General features: G+C 34.7%; 1 protein-coding gene across 1 annotated transcript; it reads right to left on the reverse strand.

Annotated features, from left to right (window-relative positions):
* Nucleotides 1–4,528: 4,528 nt before the first annotated feature.
* Nucleotides 4,529–16,619, reverse strand: LOC131146293 (protein TPX2). Its single transcript, XM_058095785.1, has 17 exons — nt 16,265–16,619; nt 15,945–16,133; nt 15,166–15,318; nt 9,515–9,653; nt 9,011–9,116; nt 8,427–8,477; nt 8,148–8,236; nt 7,967–8,045; nt 7,779–7,841; nt 7,578–7,628; nt 7,341–7,393; nt 6,871–6,949; nt 6,580–6,642; nt 6,383–6,430; nt 6,234–6,278; nt 5,965–6,071; nt 4,529–4,964 (listed from the first exon to the last, which is right to left on the reverse strand). Exons 2-17 carry the CDS (start codon nt 16,123–16,125, stop codon nt 4,946–4,948), a joined length of 1,326 nt encoding a protein of 441 aa, XP_057951768.1. The 5' UTR covers nt 16,126–16,133; nt 16,265–16,619; the 3' UTR covers nt 4,529–4,945.
* Nucleotides 16,620–17,836: the final 1,217 nt, after the last annotated feature.

Here is a 17,836-nt window from a genome sequence, read left to right on the forward strand (position 1 = left end):
AAGTGCAACAAAAGAGGGCACATAAAATCCGAGTGTCTGAAGAGGAGGAAGGGGTTGCTGAAAGCAAGGAAGGTTCGTCAACAACGACGAATGTAGTTGAAGAAGGAGACTTTGAGAGCAGTGACAGTGATATACTCTCGGTTTCATCAAGGTCGGATGAGTTTGCAGATTCTTGGATTTTGGAATCTGCATATTCGTATCATATGACGGCCAATAAGGACTGGTTCACTACGTACAGAATGGTCAGTTTTGGTTCCGTTCTGATGGGGAACGATGTCGCGTGCAAAGTGATCGGGATGGGGAATATCAAAATTAGGATGTATGATAGTGTAGTGCGGATGTCGTGTGATGAGAAGCACATCCCAGAGTTGAGAAAGAATATGGTTTCGTTAGGCACCTTGGATTGTAACAGATTCAGTTACAAGTCCAAAGGTGAGGTAATGAAGGTGAGCAAAGGAGTCCTAACTGTGATGAAAGGGAAGAGAGTGATGCATACTATTTACACACTACTGGATACCACGGTTGTAGGTGGAGCTACAGCCATAGAGTCTGAGTCTGACAATACTTTTCTGTGGTATATGTGTCTAGGGTATATGGGAAAGCATGGGATGCAAGAACTTCACAAGAGAAATCTTCTCAAGTGGGTAAAATCATTCAAGCTGGAGTTCTACAAGTACTGCGTGCTTAGGAAGCAAGACTGAGTTCAGTTCATGACAACCACGCACAAGATGAAGGGAGTACTGGACTACATTCATTCTAACGTTTGGGGATCGGTGAGAGTGACATCACGATGGGGACATATGTATTTCATGAGTTTTATCGACGACTACCGATGAAAGGTTTGGGTTTACTTCATGCATCACAAGTCGGAAACATTTGCCAAGTTCAAAGTGTGGAAAGCTGAAGTGGAAAATCTGACCTGGAGAAAGATCAAATTCCTCAAAATAGACAATGGGATTGAGTACCCAAACTCGGGATTCAGAGAATTTTGCAAGCAGCAAGGCATAAGGAGGCATTTTACCGTGTGCTAGACATCACAGAAAAATGGTGTGGCAGAGAGGATGAACTGAACCTTGGCTGAAAGGGCTCGATGCCTTAGGTTGCAAGCTGGGCTCGGCATGAATTTCTAGGCCGATATGGTTGATATGGTATGTTTCTTAGTAAAAAAATCACCTAGGACATCACATAATGGGAATGTTGTTGAGGAGGTGTGGACAGGAGAAAAGGTAGACTACTTTGGACTTAGAGTATTTGGGTGTCCGACCTATGTGCACATTTTCGATGAGGAGAGATCTAAGCTTGAGGCGAAGTCTAAACGGTGCATCTTTTTGAGATATGAGAAAGGCGTGAAAGGGTTCAAGTTTTGGAATCTAGTGACAAACAAGGTGATGATCAATAGGGATGTAGTTTTCAATGAAAAAACTATGTTACGGCGTGCTCAGGAAGAAACAGAGAAATGAGAGCCAGAAAATCGTAGCAACAATGTGCGGGCGATTTAGGTGGAGTTAGAGACTCAGGGCAGACATGTAGGGAGTCCTAGCCTGAGAGATCAGCCAGTGATGCAGGTGGAGTCAGAAACACAGGGTGGAGATGACACAGGGAGTTCTAACTTGGATGACCAGTAGCCGCATTAGAGCATAACTATAGATAGACCCAGACGCGTCATCAAACCAACCCCAAGATACGATTTTTACGATCTGGTGTTTTATGCGCTTATCACCAGTAGCAGGGATCATACTACCTATCAGGAGGCAATGCATAACTAGGAAAAGGGTAATTGGATAGACGCTATGGTGGAGGAGATGGAGTCATTGCATAAGAACCTGATGTGGGATTTGGTGGAGCTTCCATCTGGGAAGCGGGCAATTGGATGCAAGTGGGTATATAGAAAAAAGGAAGCAGTTTCAGAAAGGAAAAGAGAGAAGTACAAGTCTCCCTTGGTAGCAAAGGGGTACTCGTAGAGGAAGGATGATGAAATCTTCTCCCTTGTGGTCAAGTACACTTCCATCAGGGTAGTGTTTGGACTGGTGGCGCAACATGATCTGCATTTGGAGCAAATTGGCGTAAAGACGACGTTTCTCCATAGTGACCTAAAGGAGCTGATTTACATGACACATACAAAAGGGTTTAACAAACCTAAATAGGAGAAATTAGTCTGCAAAGTGAACAAGTAATTATACGGACTAAAGCAGTCTTCGAGGTAGTGGTACAAGAGGTTTGATGCCTATATGACCCACATTGGTTACAAGAGGTATGGGTACGATTGTTGCATCTATGCGAGGAAACTTATGGACGAGTCTCTTATATTTCTGCTACTATATGTTAACGATGTGCTGATTGCTGCCAAAGACATAACCGAGGTAAATCAGTTGAAGACTCTGTTAGGAAAGGAATTCGACATGAAAGACTTGGGTGCAGCCAAGAGGATACTTGGCATGGAGATTTGCAGGAACAGAGCTGCAGGAAGACTATAGTTATCTGAAGACGACTATGTGGAGAAGGTGCTTGAGAGGTTTAGCATGGTCAATGCTAAGTCAGTGAGCACACCTTTGGCGAGTCATTTTAAGTTTTCAACTGCCCAATACCCAAGGACGGATGATGAGGTTCAAGATATGTCGAGGGTCCTCTATGCTAGCGCAGTGGGATGTTTGATGTATGCTATGGTGTGTAAGAGGCCAGACCTAGCACATGCTACCAACGCGATGAGCAAGTTCTTCTCGAATCTCGGTTGATAGCACTGAGATGTTGTAAAGTGGATTCTCAAGTACTTAAGGGGTACGACCGGATATGGCATAGAGTTCAGTGCACAAAAGAGTGATTCTTCAATAGTAGGATGTGTGAATGTTGATTACGCAAGAGACCTGGATGACAGGAGGTCTATTTACCCTTGTGGGAGGACCTATATGTTGGAGGTCTATAGTGCAATCGCTCGTGGCGTTGTCCACTACTGAGTCGGAGTACATGGTAGTGGCTAAGGCTACCAAGGAAGCGTCGTGGCTTACGGGATTGGTTAGAGAGCTGGGTGTCAAGCAAGGTGGAGTTTGGCTACAAAAAGTGCCATCTACTTGGCGAAAAATTAGGTGTACCATGCAAGAATAAAGCACATTGATGTGCGGTATAATAGGGTCAAGGAACTGATTACTTCAGTGGAACTTCTTGAGAAGGTCCATACATCTGACAATGTGGTTGATATGTTGACGAAACTAGTCACGATGGACAAATTCAAGCATTGCTTGGACTTGATCAACGTCTTCGAGTGCTAGACGGGAGATGGACCCAATCTACAAGCCTGGATGGAGCAGCAGTTATGTTTTCAAATTTCCAAGGTGGTGAATATTTGCCAAGGTGGATACTTTTGGGGATGTGATTCATATTCAAAACAGATCACATGTACCAGAGAAAGTTACGTGAAGCAAGAGACAATTGCATGAGAGGGGTCTGCAAGTTTGAGGGCAAACCATCAACAAATTTGGTCCTAACCGTCCATAGTTTCAGGCAGAATGCGAAAAGTTGTTTTTTTCTCAGCACCAAACCATCGACAGTTTGGCCAAATCGCCGATGATTTCAGTTGGCACAGATTACATAAATTCAAATCGAGAGCTTGCAGATTGGGCTTATCAGAGGGATTTTCCTTCGGGGGATCGCTACAGATGTAGTTTAGATATACTAGAACACTTCTATACGCATTGGGTTCATATTTAAACAATATTGTAACCCAAAGATTGTAACTTTGACATTGATCATAGTGGAAACCGAAGTGCTGCTCTCGTAGATGTAAACTATTGCCAAGCCACGTAAATCTAGTGCGTTCTAGTTGTGTTTTTTTATTCTTCTTATTATTGTTTGCTTGCTTCTTGAGTATATTTTCATCATAGAATGATTTCATTGGTGGTTGTTGATTGATTCATGTGTGATTGTATGCTTCCGTTGCACATATCCAATGAATGAAACAACAACAATGAGTTTTCTTTCTAACTAATATCATATATAATGAATTTCATGGAGCTTTACTTATACGCTGCATTTGAAAGTATGAATTTCTAATCTTAAATTTAGACTTAGATGAATATGAACAAATTTCAATACAATTTTTGTTTTAAATTCTTTAATTTTTTTCCCCTTTATGTTGCTCTTTCCATTGTAAAATCTCAAACAACAATCTGTTTTTTACCGATTTCTCAGTTTACTAGCTAGTCTGTCCTTACTTAGGCCTTGTTTACTCATTAGGAATAATTTTATTTTCTATTTACAATTTTCCAAATAGGTACAAAATAATCACCTTATTTTATAGTTTTAAAATATGTAAAGAGAAGCTCTTCTTTTCTTTTCTTTTTTTCATTTTCTAGATCTTCTATATAGATCTTTGAAAAATGAAAAATAAATTAATTAACATTTTGGTAACTATTTTAAAAGAATAAAAAGTAAAATAACTTTTATTGGCATAAATTATGGCATGTTTTTATTGTCCTCAGGGCCAGTTGATGCCTTTTATCCGATGGGGAGTAGCAATAATAAAAAAAACTCAGCGTTTTGAGTATTTTTCCCAATCAATTTATAAATTATCTACGTACTTCACATGGCCTACAAGTATTACAATGTAGCTTTTACCATATAAAAAGAGAGGGGCGATTGAAGACTGTACAATACTTGCCCTCGACATTCTAACGGATGGATGGCCACCATTTCATAATGAACATTTAAAATATTTCCTTTGGCTACAACAAACCGAAACAATAAAAAGACCTCTGCAGCATAAAATACAATTCGTAGGCAGAGAAGGGTTTCCAACTTGCATATGAAAAATGCAGTGATGTCGATTTCCACGGCTTGTGCAGTTAAGCAAGCAACTATCAACAAAAAATGTGGAATACTCACCAGCTGCAATGTTGCATAAAGATAAGTATAACTGAGAGTGGTCCTCGAGAAACTTGGATCGCTTGCATTTTCAACGGATGTCCAAGCTCCTGTGGCATTTCAAGGTCAAGTTTAACGATCATAAGATTTGAAGAAGATACTAAATGAAAAATTATTTAGTATCTCATGGAAATGAAATGGTCTGCTTTATCTTTATTATCATTTGAGAGAACAAAAAACAAATACATCCCTTAACAATTAGGCGCTATAAATCATGGAGGCATCATGGAAGATGCTGGCTTGAAACTTACATTTGAATCCTATATGAAAACACAATGAAATGCTTTACAAGGAAGACCAGACCCACTCAACCCAAGTCAAACCAATCACAAAAAATGGTTTCAAATAATGTTTGGAGTCGGTTGGTGGATTGAACGTTTTTTATAAACCAAATATATGGGTCCGATTACAGGTTTAGTGCAACCCAACTGACCGACTTATGGGGGAGGGGTGTTGTATTACACCTTATTTTGTTGGACATCATTCCATTTGATGATTCAATGCAGTTGATAATATGCATGTCAAACGTTATATTTATTTAATTATTTCAATTACTTCTTTATTTTGTGTTGTCAGTGCAAAGTACTTAATATTACGTTGTTACAGTGCTACTAATGTTATTCAATGGAGAAAAAAGAAAGAAAATTAAATAAAAAATAAAAATCTAAGCCACCAATCCAACCCAACTCACCCGAGTACCAAACTGACCCATATCATATTCTTAGCAATGCAACATAAATCAACCCGACCAAGTTGGGTCAATTGGAATTTTGGGACCAAGATGACCTATGAACATCCCTAATCTAAGACTTTCAAAGCTGAAATGAGGGGTGGAGGGGGGGTTGATCTAAAATATCTAAACACGCTAAAAACACCAAGTGGGGGGAAAAAAAAAAAAAAAACCAAGCAGATTCTTTGTATATAAAAATAAATTCTATGAGAAATGAAGTGCTTATAGGAGTTTCTGCTGAGTGATTACTAAAATACTAAAATTTTTGAAGGGGGAAAAAAACAGCTTCAGATCAACTCTAAATTTGGTTAAGGAGCTACCTGTTAATGCTAGCTCTGTGACCAATTTTTGGGATCCTCTGGTCAACACCACACTGGGTCTGTTTCCCCCCAAATCTTCGTGGTTTTTCTTTGACTTCATTTATCATCTATAAGATAAAGATTGCAAGGTTATGAAGAACATATATAAAAAGCTATGAGAACTGACCTAGAACATAATCTCAAAATATTTTTCATCTAAAAGGCCTTTGCTCATTGGTGTGCGAGTTCCAGACTCGGTAAACTTTTAAAATAGTTACAAAATAGCATACCCCAACTTCTTGATGAAAGCAGCTGGGTGCATTCTCTTTTGAGCACTGTATTCAAATTTCAAACAAAGAAAACACAACCCATAAGAATAAGAGGTACAGATGAAATAGAGTTTCTCAGCTTCACAAGTTCGAAACTCCAAAAGACAAACCTTGGCAGGAAGGAGCGGTTTAGGATGGACCTCAGATGTCAAGGAGAGCTGGCAACCAGATAGAGAGAGATATCAGAGAAGGCATAAAAATGCTATATCATAAAATAGTTATGTGGACATGCCTAGCAATAAGGGGATTACAAGTGTGAATCAGTTGTGACTATAGAAATTGAAGGGAGAAAGCTTCAATATCCTACCTTATTAAACAAGTCTACTGGAGGATCACAAAGCAACCTCGTATAGCTTGGAACCTTGAATTCCTGTAAAGAAGTAAAAACATTTATTGAATAAAAAAGTTGCAAATTTGATTAACAAAATAAAAGAACCAATCATTATGGGAAAAAAAAAAAACTGTATTCCGATTGGGAGTTCTGGAAGACATTCCTCAACACAAGAACATCAGTATCACAGTATGATTCCACGGATATCATTCAATAAACAATGAAATCATAAACAATGCTGAACATGTCAGCAGTTTCTCACGTCACCTTCTCATTAAGAGGTTGACCTTTGAACTTGTGAGCTGTTGCAGATTTGTCCGCCGTTAAAGCATCTAGAAGGCTTTCTCTGTGAGGAGTGTAATCTTGTAAGAAAGGATGCATAATCACCTAGATAAATAAATATATGTGTATATATATATATATATGACAATCAAGGCTTGGAATGTTAGAACAACTAACTTACGAAGACAGAGATAGAGGCAGGGGAAGAAAATATTTATGCACTATTTATATGATAAAAATATGGAAATTTAATCCAGAGACTGAGTACTATATCAGATGAGGCATTTCAAATTGCACAAAAGATTTGAGTCTCTAAAGTGCTAAATGGTTCAAATGAAGAGCAGCATATTACATGGTGCACAGGAAAGCATTCCTGAGGTAAAGCACAAACAATATCAAGGAACATGTTACACATTTGACCTTAACTGAAAAAAGATTTGAAACCTAGATATTACCTTGTGATGTTGATCGATTCATTATGTGAAAGCGAACGAGAAATTATTGTTGCCTGCAATGTTAATGTTGTTAAATCAATATACAGACATTGAGACATCAGCGAGAATATTACTACCTACAAAAGTAGTGGAATGGGTATATCCTACAAATTTTTTTTATAACCATAAGGATTTTTAAGAAAGGAACTGCAGTAAAATTCTATCAGGTCCAATGGACATAAAGTTCCGGTAACCTACATTATCTGATGTGTGTTGCAAAGCCCTCTCTGCTGTCTTCAGGTGAAAGACCTTGAAAACAATGTCATAAAATATAAAAATCAGATCAGAGAAATGGTGAAAGGAAGCATTTCCTACATGAAAACAAAGGCAAAGTGCTTCTAAGAAAAAAATGTTATTTCTAGGAAGTGACAAGAAAATTAACATTTAATTGCTAATTACTTGAAACTCAGGCAACTGTGGTGTGCTCTTCTTAGGGAAGGGCAGAGAAGGAGCCTCCAAGATCTACAAAGAGCGAAACTCATCTTAGAAGATCAAACATTTTTTCATATAAACCAGCAACTTTACTTGGAAATTTTATCCCCAATGAAAAATCAGGGAATAACTATTTAGATAATAATGGTACAAACTTTTCTATTCAAGGGGCGTGCTTTAAAGGGGCGAGCATTTGGTTTTGCATGTCTGTCTGACTCCACATTATTCTTGGGCCTGAAATTTAAACATTCAACATTTGTTCCACAGATTAATTGCAGTTCCCATCTCAACTGTATGAAAAAACCTATCATAACCTGAAAGAAAAAAGAATATTACCTATGTCTATGTGCCCTCTGAGCTGTTTCCAGGTCAGGTTCTCTTGGAATGGTAACCCTCTTTCTATTATGATGATCAAGGTGTCCAGGCTGCAAAATAAAATTAAGAAGTTTGTTGGAAATATGAGATATGTTTAAATAGTCAGTTATAGAATCTACATAACAGTAATCAGAATATGTCTAACCATAACTGAGCTGCATTGTGGAGAAATGGACAATTCATCCAGAAGGCAAATGTTGGATTAAAGATAAGTACCACTTCCTGAAGTAAATAACTCACCATTTTAGGTACTTTGTGTAGCAAAAGCGACTGGTGCTTTAGATGAGCAACCTGTTTTGCAGATTAGATAGACATTATTAGGTGCTAATCTGATGGTGAGTGAATCAGTGACCATTAATTCTTTATAAAGAAACAACGTTATTATACAAAATGGAAATTTTGCATCAACATCTCAAATGACAAAATAATAAATTGAGTGGCAGACGTAATTGCATTAGAGATCATAACATGTTCCCATATCAGGCCTTCAAACAGTTAACGAAAACTATCTAAACTAGATCTTAGTAAGAATAATTTTGATCTTAAAAAATTGTTGGGTCTGCTTACACAAAATACTGGCATGTGGAACTTTTGAAGCCATGGAACTTTTGGAGCCTAACACTTATAAATATCACTGAAATTTTTATTTTTAAAATTATTTTAAAGTAGATAAATATCTAAAGCATTAAATTCTAGAGAAAGCTTGGTAATTAGAAACTAACTGGTACATTGACAATTTTATATCAAGAATCATGATCATGTGACAGTGGACAAGTATTAACAAATCAATGATGTCAAAAAATGAATAAAAGCTTTTAGCGCACCTTACGCAAGTAGCCAGTCTCTAGCTTTTGTCTTTTGGTTTCTGGGTTGTCAATCACAGGGTGATTCTTTGAACTTTTCTCACTGATTTTACATGGCTTCTGAAACCTAAAAGTTAAAAGTGAATGAATAAAAAGAGGTATTGAGAACATATGGAGAAGCATAAATGCAAGAAAACATAGGATTCATGTAACAGGAGAAAGAATTCCCATTCCTTAGCCGGAAAGATATGTAAAGGTATTGAGAACATATGGAGAAGCATAAATGCAAGAAAACATAGGATTCATGTAACAGGAGAAAGAATTCCCATTCCTTAGCCGGAAAGATATGTAAATAAGCTTAAAGAAAAAAACATTTTATAATTTATGATAAAGAAGCAATTGCAATATAATTTCACCCTTCTCTGGAAGAAACCCATATGTCAAGACCAAATACAAACAGATAATCAATATTGTGAGCAAATAATTATAATTTGGAAATAATAGGATATTAAAAATGAAAATCACCTTCTCAGAAATCTAGTAAAATTTGCTTCTCGTGGTTTATTTTGCTTGGCTAACACACTTGCTGTGGGTTTCATTAAAGTTGAACTCCTTGAAAGAGATGACCAGATTGCAGAAACCATTTTATCTTTCGGAATGTGTTCTGCCATGCGATTTTAAAAGTTAATCCCAATGAAACATAAATATGTGTTCATCTAAATTACAATTTTACATGAAGCATAAACAAATCAAAGCAAAATAAATGCATTGATTGAAAGACTGTTAGATAAGCCTAGGGAAATGATGCAATCACAACAAGAAGAGAGTTTGCATAGTTATTAAGAAATAACAATAATATGATATGATTAAAAAAATTGAAAAAAAAAAATTCTAAAGGTGAAAACAGGGACACCACAATTACTCGATTTTATAAACTAAAAAAACATGCACCTTCGAATGATCCAACGGATCTAGACTGCGGAGTGGATGAAAGAGGCGGTGGATTCTACGGATGATAATCCCATAAATGAATGAAATCTCATGGTTTCCTGCCTTTCACATGGTAGCAATGGCTCGTGGTTGGATGTGTGACACTGAAGCCATCAAGAATGGCTTCCATTCAATGGGGAGTAGTTGAAAAACTATTAACAAGTGAAAGGAGATTGTTGAAGAAAGTCCACTTGTAAGTTTTATTCAACATTGGAAAATTGAGTAGAGGATGAACAGTTTAATTACATGGATGGGGCCAATACCTAATCCCTTAAGGGGTCATTTGGTATCACCATAAAAATTTACAGAAAAACAAAAATCATAAACTAGAAATAGGAACTAAACCAAAAACTAGCAACTTGTTTGGTTAATTCATAAACTAATACAAATTTAAAAATTAATTAAAAAATGCTCATCTTCATCTTTAAATCAAGTAATAATAAAAAAAAATATGACTAAAATAATAAAATTACAAATAATATATACTAAAAAATACTAGAATAAACATAAAAATTATTATAATTATTTTACATGATAATTATACTTTCAAATTTTACTTTACAATTCTTGGACATGACAATTGTAAAATAGTAAAAAAATTTGTTATTGACTTTATCATTACTTTTTGAAATTTATGTATATTTTTAATTTTAATTATATTTAAATACATATGATCATTTTATTTTTATTTTAATTGAATAAGATATATAAAATGAATGATTTAATCCGAAAAAATTATTTTTAGATATTAAAATTTCTAACAAGAGGTTGCCAAAACAACTGAAAAAAATAAAATATGGTTTTTATTTTTTTTATTTTTTTCAAACAGCTAAAAATCGGTAATAAAAACAAAAAACTGACAACATAAATAAACGCATTTTTATAATTTGTTTCTTCATTGTTCAGAAACAAAAATAAAAAGTAGAAAATAGCAACGATACCAAACAGACCCTATGCTTTTGAATCAACTTGGTGGTCACCCATGGATGGATCTCCCCCGGTGCTAACAACCAACTTGACCTAAAAGTTCAAATCGTGAGGTTGTGGGCCAATAATGCACATCAAGCCTAAACACTACCCTGCATGAGCATTTCAAATTGCACCAAGTGACATAAACATGTGATACCCGTAATAGGGAATAGGATAATTTTCAACAACTGAAAAAATAAGCGCAGGCAACATATTAGAACCCTCCTGGAAATCATAGATCTAATACCATATTAGATTAACAATTTATCTACAAGCTTAAAATTTTAGGTTGTGGCCAACAATGTATATCAAGCTTTAAAACCACCTGCATATGCAGCTTGATTGCACGTGCAAAGATAAACGAACAATAAATAGCCCATTATAGGGAATAAGAAAATTTTGAACTAAACAACAATAAATGTGGGCAACAAGACTAGAACAAGTGACCTCTTAGCAACCATGTTTATCAAGTCTTTCGTTAACATGTGTCCTCCACAATTACAGTGCATTCTTGGCTAAATAGAAGCTCTTTATTGTGTGAGAGGTATATGCAAAAACTCACTATATTTTTGCAGCCAAGTTGCAAATAACTAATCTAAGAGAATTTTTTTCCATGCAGGCAAGGGGAGGGGAGCGTGGGCTACCTAGCTGTGGTGATTCAATTAAGCCACATTAAAAAATCCCACTCCTAAAAATCAACGACCGAAGCACAAATCCTATAGTTGCAATAAAAGATTTCCCCAGTTCATCAAACTTTAAAAGAGCAACACAGTTGCCCCACCTCAAACATTGTGATCATCTTGCCATTTTCTACAATTTGGAATCTTTGTTCAACATTCATTGCACAATCATACGAGATATTTTAGTGCTAAAAATTGGGCAGCTTACCAATAATTTTGCATGTTTCAATAAGATATGCAGTATTCTTTTTTTTAATAAAAGAAAGTATATTAGATAGGGAAGATGTTTAGAATCCATTGTCTTTTAAGAGAAAAACAATGACCACATAATAGCAGAATATTTTTAACAAAAATAAGAGCATTTGACAAATGAAAAATCCTAAAGCCGCATCTGTTTCAATGGAAAAATCTTTCACAGGCAATGAGCACATACTTGCCCACACATCCACCTGAGTAGAATCCATTTAAAAATACATCATGAAGAAATCCACAGAATTTTTCACTCCAAAGCGATCTCATATGTAAAACCCAGCAATGTCATCAATATACAATTCAAATTTAAATACAAATACGGGTGAAATATAAAATCTTGTAAACATTAAATGGAAGTAACACAACTGGTTTTAAAGGGGAAAAAAAATATCCACCAAGGAAAGAAAGAGGTTCTCCTCCATAAAGTGCACAATTATTATAAAAAAAGAAAAAGAAAAAACCACTCTTGACTAGTTCATTAGAACTACAACCTCATGGCTACAAAGATTTGAAATATGATTAGATTGCACTACATCTTAATATCACAAAATGGACAAAAGTTTACTTTATGTCTGGATAACCCTTTGGATTTGGGGTTGTATTGGATTTGGATAAGATGTAATACAAAATTGTATTGAAATTTGTTCAAATCCATCTAATTCCAAATCTAAGGTTTAAAATCCATGCACCCAAGCGCAGCTTAAGAGAAAATCCAACTTCATCATGACCACAAACCTTGAAACATGGTTGACCCTCACTTTGTCACTTCTCACATCTTGGTCAAAATCTATATTTGGCAAATTTCAAATTTCAAAGATACGAAATGTAAATTTGATGACTTAGTGCCAGTCTTTCATGTCACTGGACACTGATTATCACTACAAGCAAGTGGGGAAAATCCTTCTATTTGATCCTATCTCTGCATTACTCTGTTGTGTATCACCAATAAAATTACCAATTTACAACACTAAAAATTACCAATTTACAATGCTAGATGAGTATCTAAGTGTTCAAACCTCAAACTTTCTCTCTCTCAATTTTCTCTTCTCTCAAACTTCTTGGTTTATAAATAAATAAATAAATAAATAATAAAAAATAGATGTCACAAATTTGTAAATAAGTAAATACTCAAGTTCTGAAAAGAAAAAAGGAGGACTTTTAACACTTTTTTCATTTGTCATTATTTTTTGCAAAGCCAAAAAAACAAATTCATTTAATGTATTTCTATGGAAACTATTTATAATCCAAAATCACAAGTCTTCCATTTCATATATTTTCATTTTTTTTTTCTCACTTTATCATCATTTTCAGGAAACTTCTTAGAATTTTTCTTGAGCATGCTTTAGACATAAAAATGATGTGTTGTTATAAGAATTTCTTTTATTTTATTCATGAAAAATTAAAAAATCATTAATGTAAACAAAGAAATTATTGAATCAGAACGTTGGCCTTCTAAAAAAAAATTTACAAAAAACCTCGAAAAATGTACAATGGAAGAAATGATATACTGAGAATTTGCATGAAAAAAAAAAAAGAAGAGAAAGAAAGATATGCATTTATACTGATTTTATAAATGATAAAAAATAATATATTTTCCTAAAGAATATAGCATGTTATGTCCTGTTTTTATGATGAGCATTTGCATGCGCACATGCTCTTTGGGATGGGGTGGACTAACCTATCAAAGCAGATCAGATCATAGAATCTGTCATCGTTTCGTTAAATAATTGGATGAGCAGATTATAATGGTAGTTCAGATAGAAAGCAGTTCGGATTGGATAATCCATGGCGGATAGCAGATAACCTTCCATTCGGCCATTCCAAACAATAATTTTTTTTTTTTTACTACAACCAGTAATTTATTTCTTAAGATGATTACTGAAGTTGTATTTTTAATTTATAATTTGATAAATTGTAAAACATTTAATAATCAATTGCAACTAAAAACATTTATAATAACTTAAGAATTTCATAATTGGGCATTCATGCAAGCAAAAAGATAGGCATAAAAGTATTAAAGAAAATATAGACCTAACTTAAATAGAAAACATAATTATTCTCAAAACTAAAGCAGAAATGTAAACCTAGCCGTATAAATCTAAATAAAACAAATCTATTCTTAAAACGCAATTTTTTGTGCCAACTTGCTGATGCGCTGGTGCAAGTACCCTGACTGTCGCCCCCTTCACTGGTGTCTAGTGCTGCTACAATATGTCTCATGAAGTATGAAGATTGAAGAATGAAGATTTGATGATTTTATTTTAGTACTAGGTTAACTACTTTAACTTGCTGCTTTTTCAGGTTTTGAAAATTGAAATTGCAAATTCACAACGCAGGCAATAGGCTGCAGAATAAAATTTCATACTTTTGGTTGGGTCAGGGACTTCAGAGTTCAGGGCCTGTATGCTTCACAGACTTCACATCTTGGCGTTTGGGCCCCTTGCATTATTGCCGGTTGGGATTAGGAGCCAGGACTCGTGCTAGGTAAATAGGCTAAATTATGTAGGCACTTTTCTTAATAAATAAGGAGGATATCCGTTGGGTATAACTGACCTGACCATTTTAGCAGTGAGTAAGATTTTCTAAAGCCATATCTAACTCATTTCACAGGCAGATCAGGTGTGAGTCCATTTAGGCAGGTTAGATTTGTTCATTTGCATCCATTTTGCCAAGTCTAGCAGGAGTTTTCAATGGTTATAAGGAGGCAGGAAAACAAGCATATGTGCATAATTTATAGACTGTTCAATTATTAATTTACCCATCATTTGAAACATTCATTTTAATTATGAAATCTGTATAGGATTGACTCTTTTTTAGAGAGAACAAAAGGCAGATTGAAAAATGCCTTGGATTCCTTTTACTATTATTTAATTTTTAGGATTTGTTAGTCCACTAGATTTCTTTTGTGCATCATATCCATGTGGGTCACCATATTTGTGCTGTGTTATAGCCATGTCCATGCTTCACAGTGTAGAAGTCTTGGTTTGTCCAGCAGGAGTCTGGTTTAACCCTTGGTCACTTCTTCCAAAGATGCCAAAATTTTGCAGTAATTCAGACAACTCATCCTACAATCCAGTTGGGGTGTACCAGCAGGGGCTAGCTAATTGCAATTCCTATTTGTATATCGTAGGTTTTTACATATGCAATAATGGAAATGATGAATGAAAGTTAACACCCCAACAAAGATAATTAAATATAAACCCAAATAGCCATTTTAAGTAGGCATTAATCAAAATATAATGCTAAAAAAATACAAATACACCAAATAAGCAGAATAGAATATACCTCTGTTGTTTTCATCTACAGAGACTTCAGGAGCCATGCTAATGTCCGAGTCATTCCTAATAGAACTCATGTTTTCGCTTTCTTTGCAACTTGGAGATGAATTTAAATTTTCCACGTCAATATCTTCTTCCTGGATCAACTTTATTACAAAAGCTAAAATGTTTTTTTTAAGGCAACCAAAAAAAAAAAAAAAACATTAGACTTGGAGTTCAATCAAGAGTCAGCTACCATAATTAACAGGATTAAATACGAAAAGTAAAGAAAAAATGCAAATTTTGAAAAGCGTTAAATTTCCCTTGATGCAGCATTGACCAAACAGGGAAAAGAAATATGACAATATGTTATTATAGGGCGCATGATTAGCGCATCCACAGTTTCCAGCACTCAACTGGAAATAAATTATCAAAACAATTATTTTCTATTGAAATAGAAAACAGAAAATCAATCCCAATTCGGCTCAGTAAACTGAAGTTTTGGTTCAATCCCAATTTACTCGGTTCTAAGGCCGCAATATAAATGTGCAAGACCTGAAGAATATAAGCGAAGGTAATACCCAACACACTGATATTGCCCTCGAAGTCGTGGTAAGACAAGTATAGTAGTATGATTTCGGTCAACTGTAATCCCAAGAATTATGGCATTGTCTCTAACCACACAAACTCCAAATATAAATTAACAGTTCCATGTATGAACCAATACTCGAACGGAGTGAGAAAAAAGAACTGCAATTTTCTAACAAAAATTCAATGCTCGGCAAAAGCCCGTCGTAAAATGCTTACGCGAAGGTGGATAAGTTCCAGCAGATTCAAACCACGACTCTGCCTCCCTAGCCTCTGCATGTGATTCCGGACGACTGAAATCGAAGCACCTAACCGCGTCAAACTCGTAATCGAGATCGATTTCTGAATCAAACGCATCTTCAACAATAAAGTCCATTTCTTCAGCCATTTCCCCCTCCATACGATCTCCTGAGAACCAAGTTCCAGGCTTAGAAACCAAAACCCGCCATTGATATGACACGAACACGTACTCACTCTCACTCTCCCCCTCCCCCACCCCCCACCTTGCGCAAAGGAATGAGAGAGAGCTCTGGTCTTACACTTGAAAGAGACAAAATGCCATTGATATATCAATTCCCTTCCACGCTACTTGCCTTCTCCCTGCAATTTTTTTTGTCGTGGAATGAGACAACGAGCGCTCTAGCTGTCCGCCTCAGAAACAGGGAGAGGCCATCGAAATTTTGAAATCTTGATTCTTCTCTCTCTTGTCTCTCTCCCTACAGCTTTGAAGAGAGGGAGATTCAGAGAGAGAAAGAGAAAGAGAAGGACCAGGAATTAGGGATTCAGAAACCTAGATTGAGGAAGAAAAGAACTAATTTTTTCGAAGAGAGGTTCCTCGGCGAGTATGGCGCTTCCGTTCAAAAAAATGGGTTGAGAGGACTGAAATGAAAGAACGAAAGAACAAGCGAGGAACGGTGTATTTATAGGCCCCATGTTTTCAGAATTTGAACAGGAAGGCGATGGGTCCCAAAACCGACGTCATTTTTAAATTTTCCACACAACGTTCGTCGTTTTATATGACTTTCATGCCCTTGCCAGTCATTTCACATTTTTTAAATTATTTTTATTGCTATTTTTTTTATTTAAACTTAAATTTAAAGTTTAAAATTTTTAGCTTCAAACACAAAGTGTAAATTAGTTAATATAGCCTAATGATGATTATTTTTTTAGCTTCAGTTAAAAAATATTATTACTTAAAAAACTAAATTTTTTTGTGCCTTTTGAAAAACTAAATTTATATAATTATTTTAATTTATGTGCTTACAATGCACTTAAAACATAAATTTTTAATTTTATTCAAAAAATAATATCACGTCTCGAAAATCATAAAAAAAAAACATACACACACCTATATATACATATATATAATTTTTAATGTATTAATATATTTAAAATTATTTATGAATAATACCAAACATTAGTAATGATTGCATTAAATAAATTGTAGGTATATAAATTTAATAAATCATTTAATTTGATGCTCATGGTTTTTCAAATTTGAATATTTAAATGATGAAATAGATATGTGACGATAAATTACTTTTTATTTTATAATGCAAGTAATAGACTGAAAAAATAAATTTTTTTGTGATTAAAATTTTTGACGCTTTGCCCAATTTATATGCTAAAATATGATTTGTATAAATTTTTGCCTTTATAATTTAAGATGGGTATTATATTGGATTTTTAAAAATAAAAAAATGAAATTTTTTAACTTGGTAAAAATGAAAAATAAAAAATTTAAATTTCTTTTTTGTTGTGAAAAAATAATTTTGAAAAAAAAAGGTGTTGATTAATTAGGCTAAATCTAAATTTAGTATGTTGGAAATGATTACTCAAATTTAATTCTTTACAATTAGCTAAAGTTGACATTATATTTATCCATAAATGCAAACTTAACACGTTTTTTATCGGGCGCTTTGGGTTAGTGTTAGTGGTTATATGGGTAATTTGAGAAATTATGTGTATTATTTTTTAATTATTAGTTGAGATACATGCAATGTACATGACGCGGTTTATACTTAATATAAAGACAAATTAATTTAAAAACCATTTGACTAATTCTAAGATAATAATGTATTTTTCTTTAAAAAGAAATGATCTTTTTTATT

Source organism: Malania oleifera, chromosome 13, assembly GCF_029873635.1.
Source record: "Malania oleifera isolate guangnan ecotype guangnan chromosome 13, ASM2987363v1, whole genome shotgun sequence".
Taxonomy (NCBI): domain Eukaryota; kingdom Viridiplantae; phylum Streptophyta; class Magnoliopsida; order Santalales; family Ximeniaceae; genus Malania; species Malania oleifera.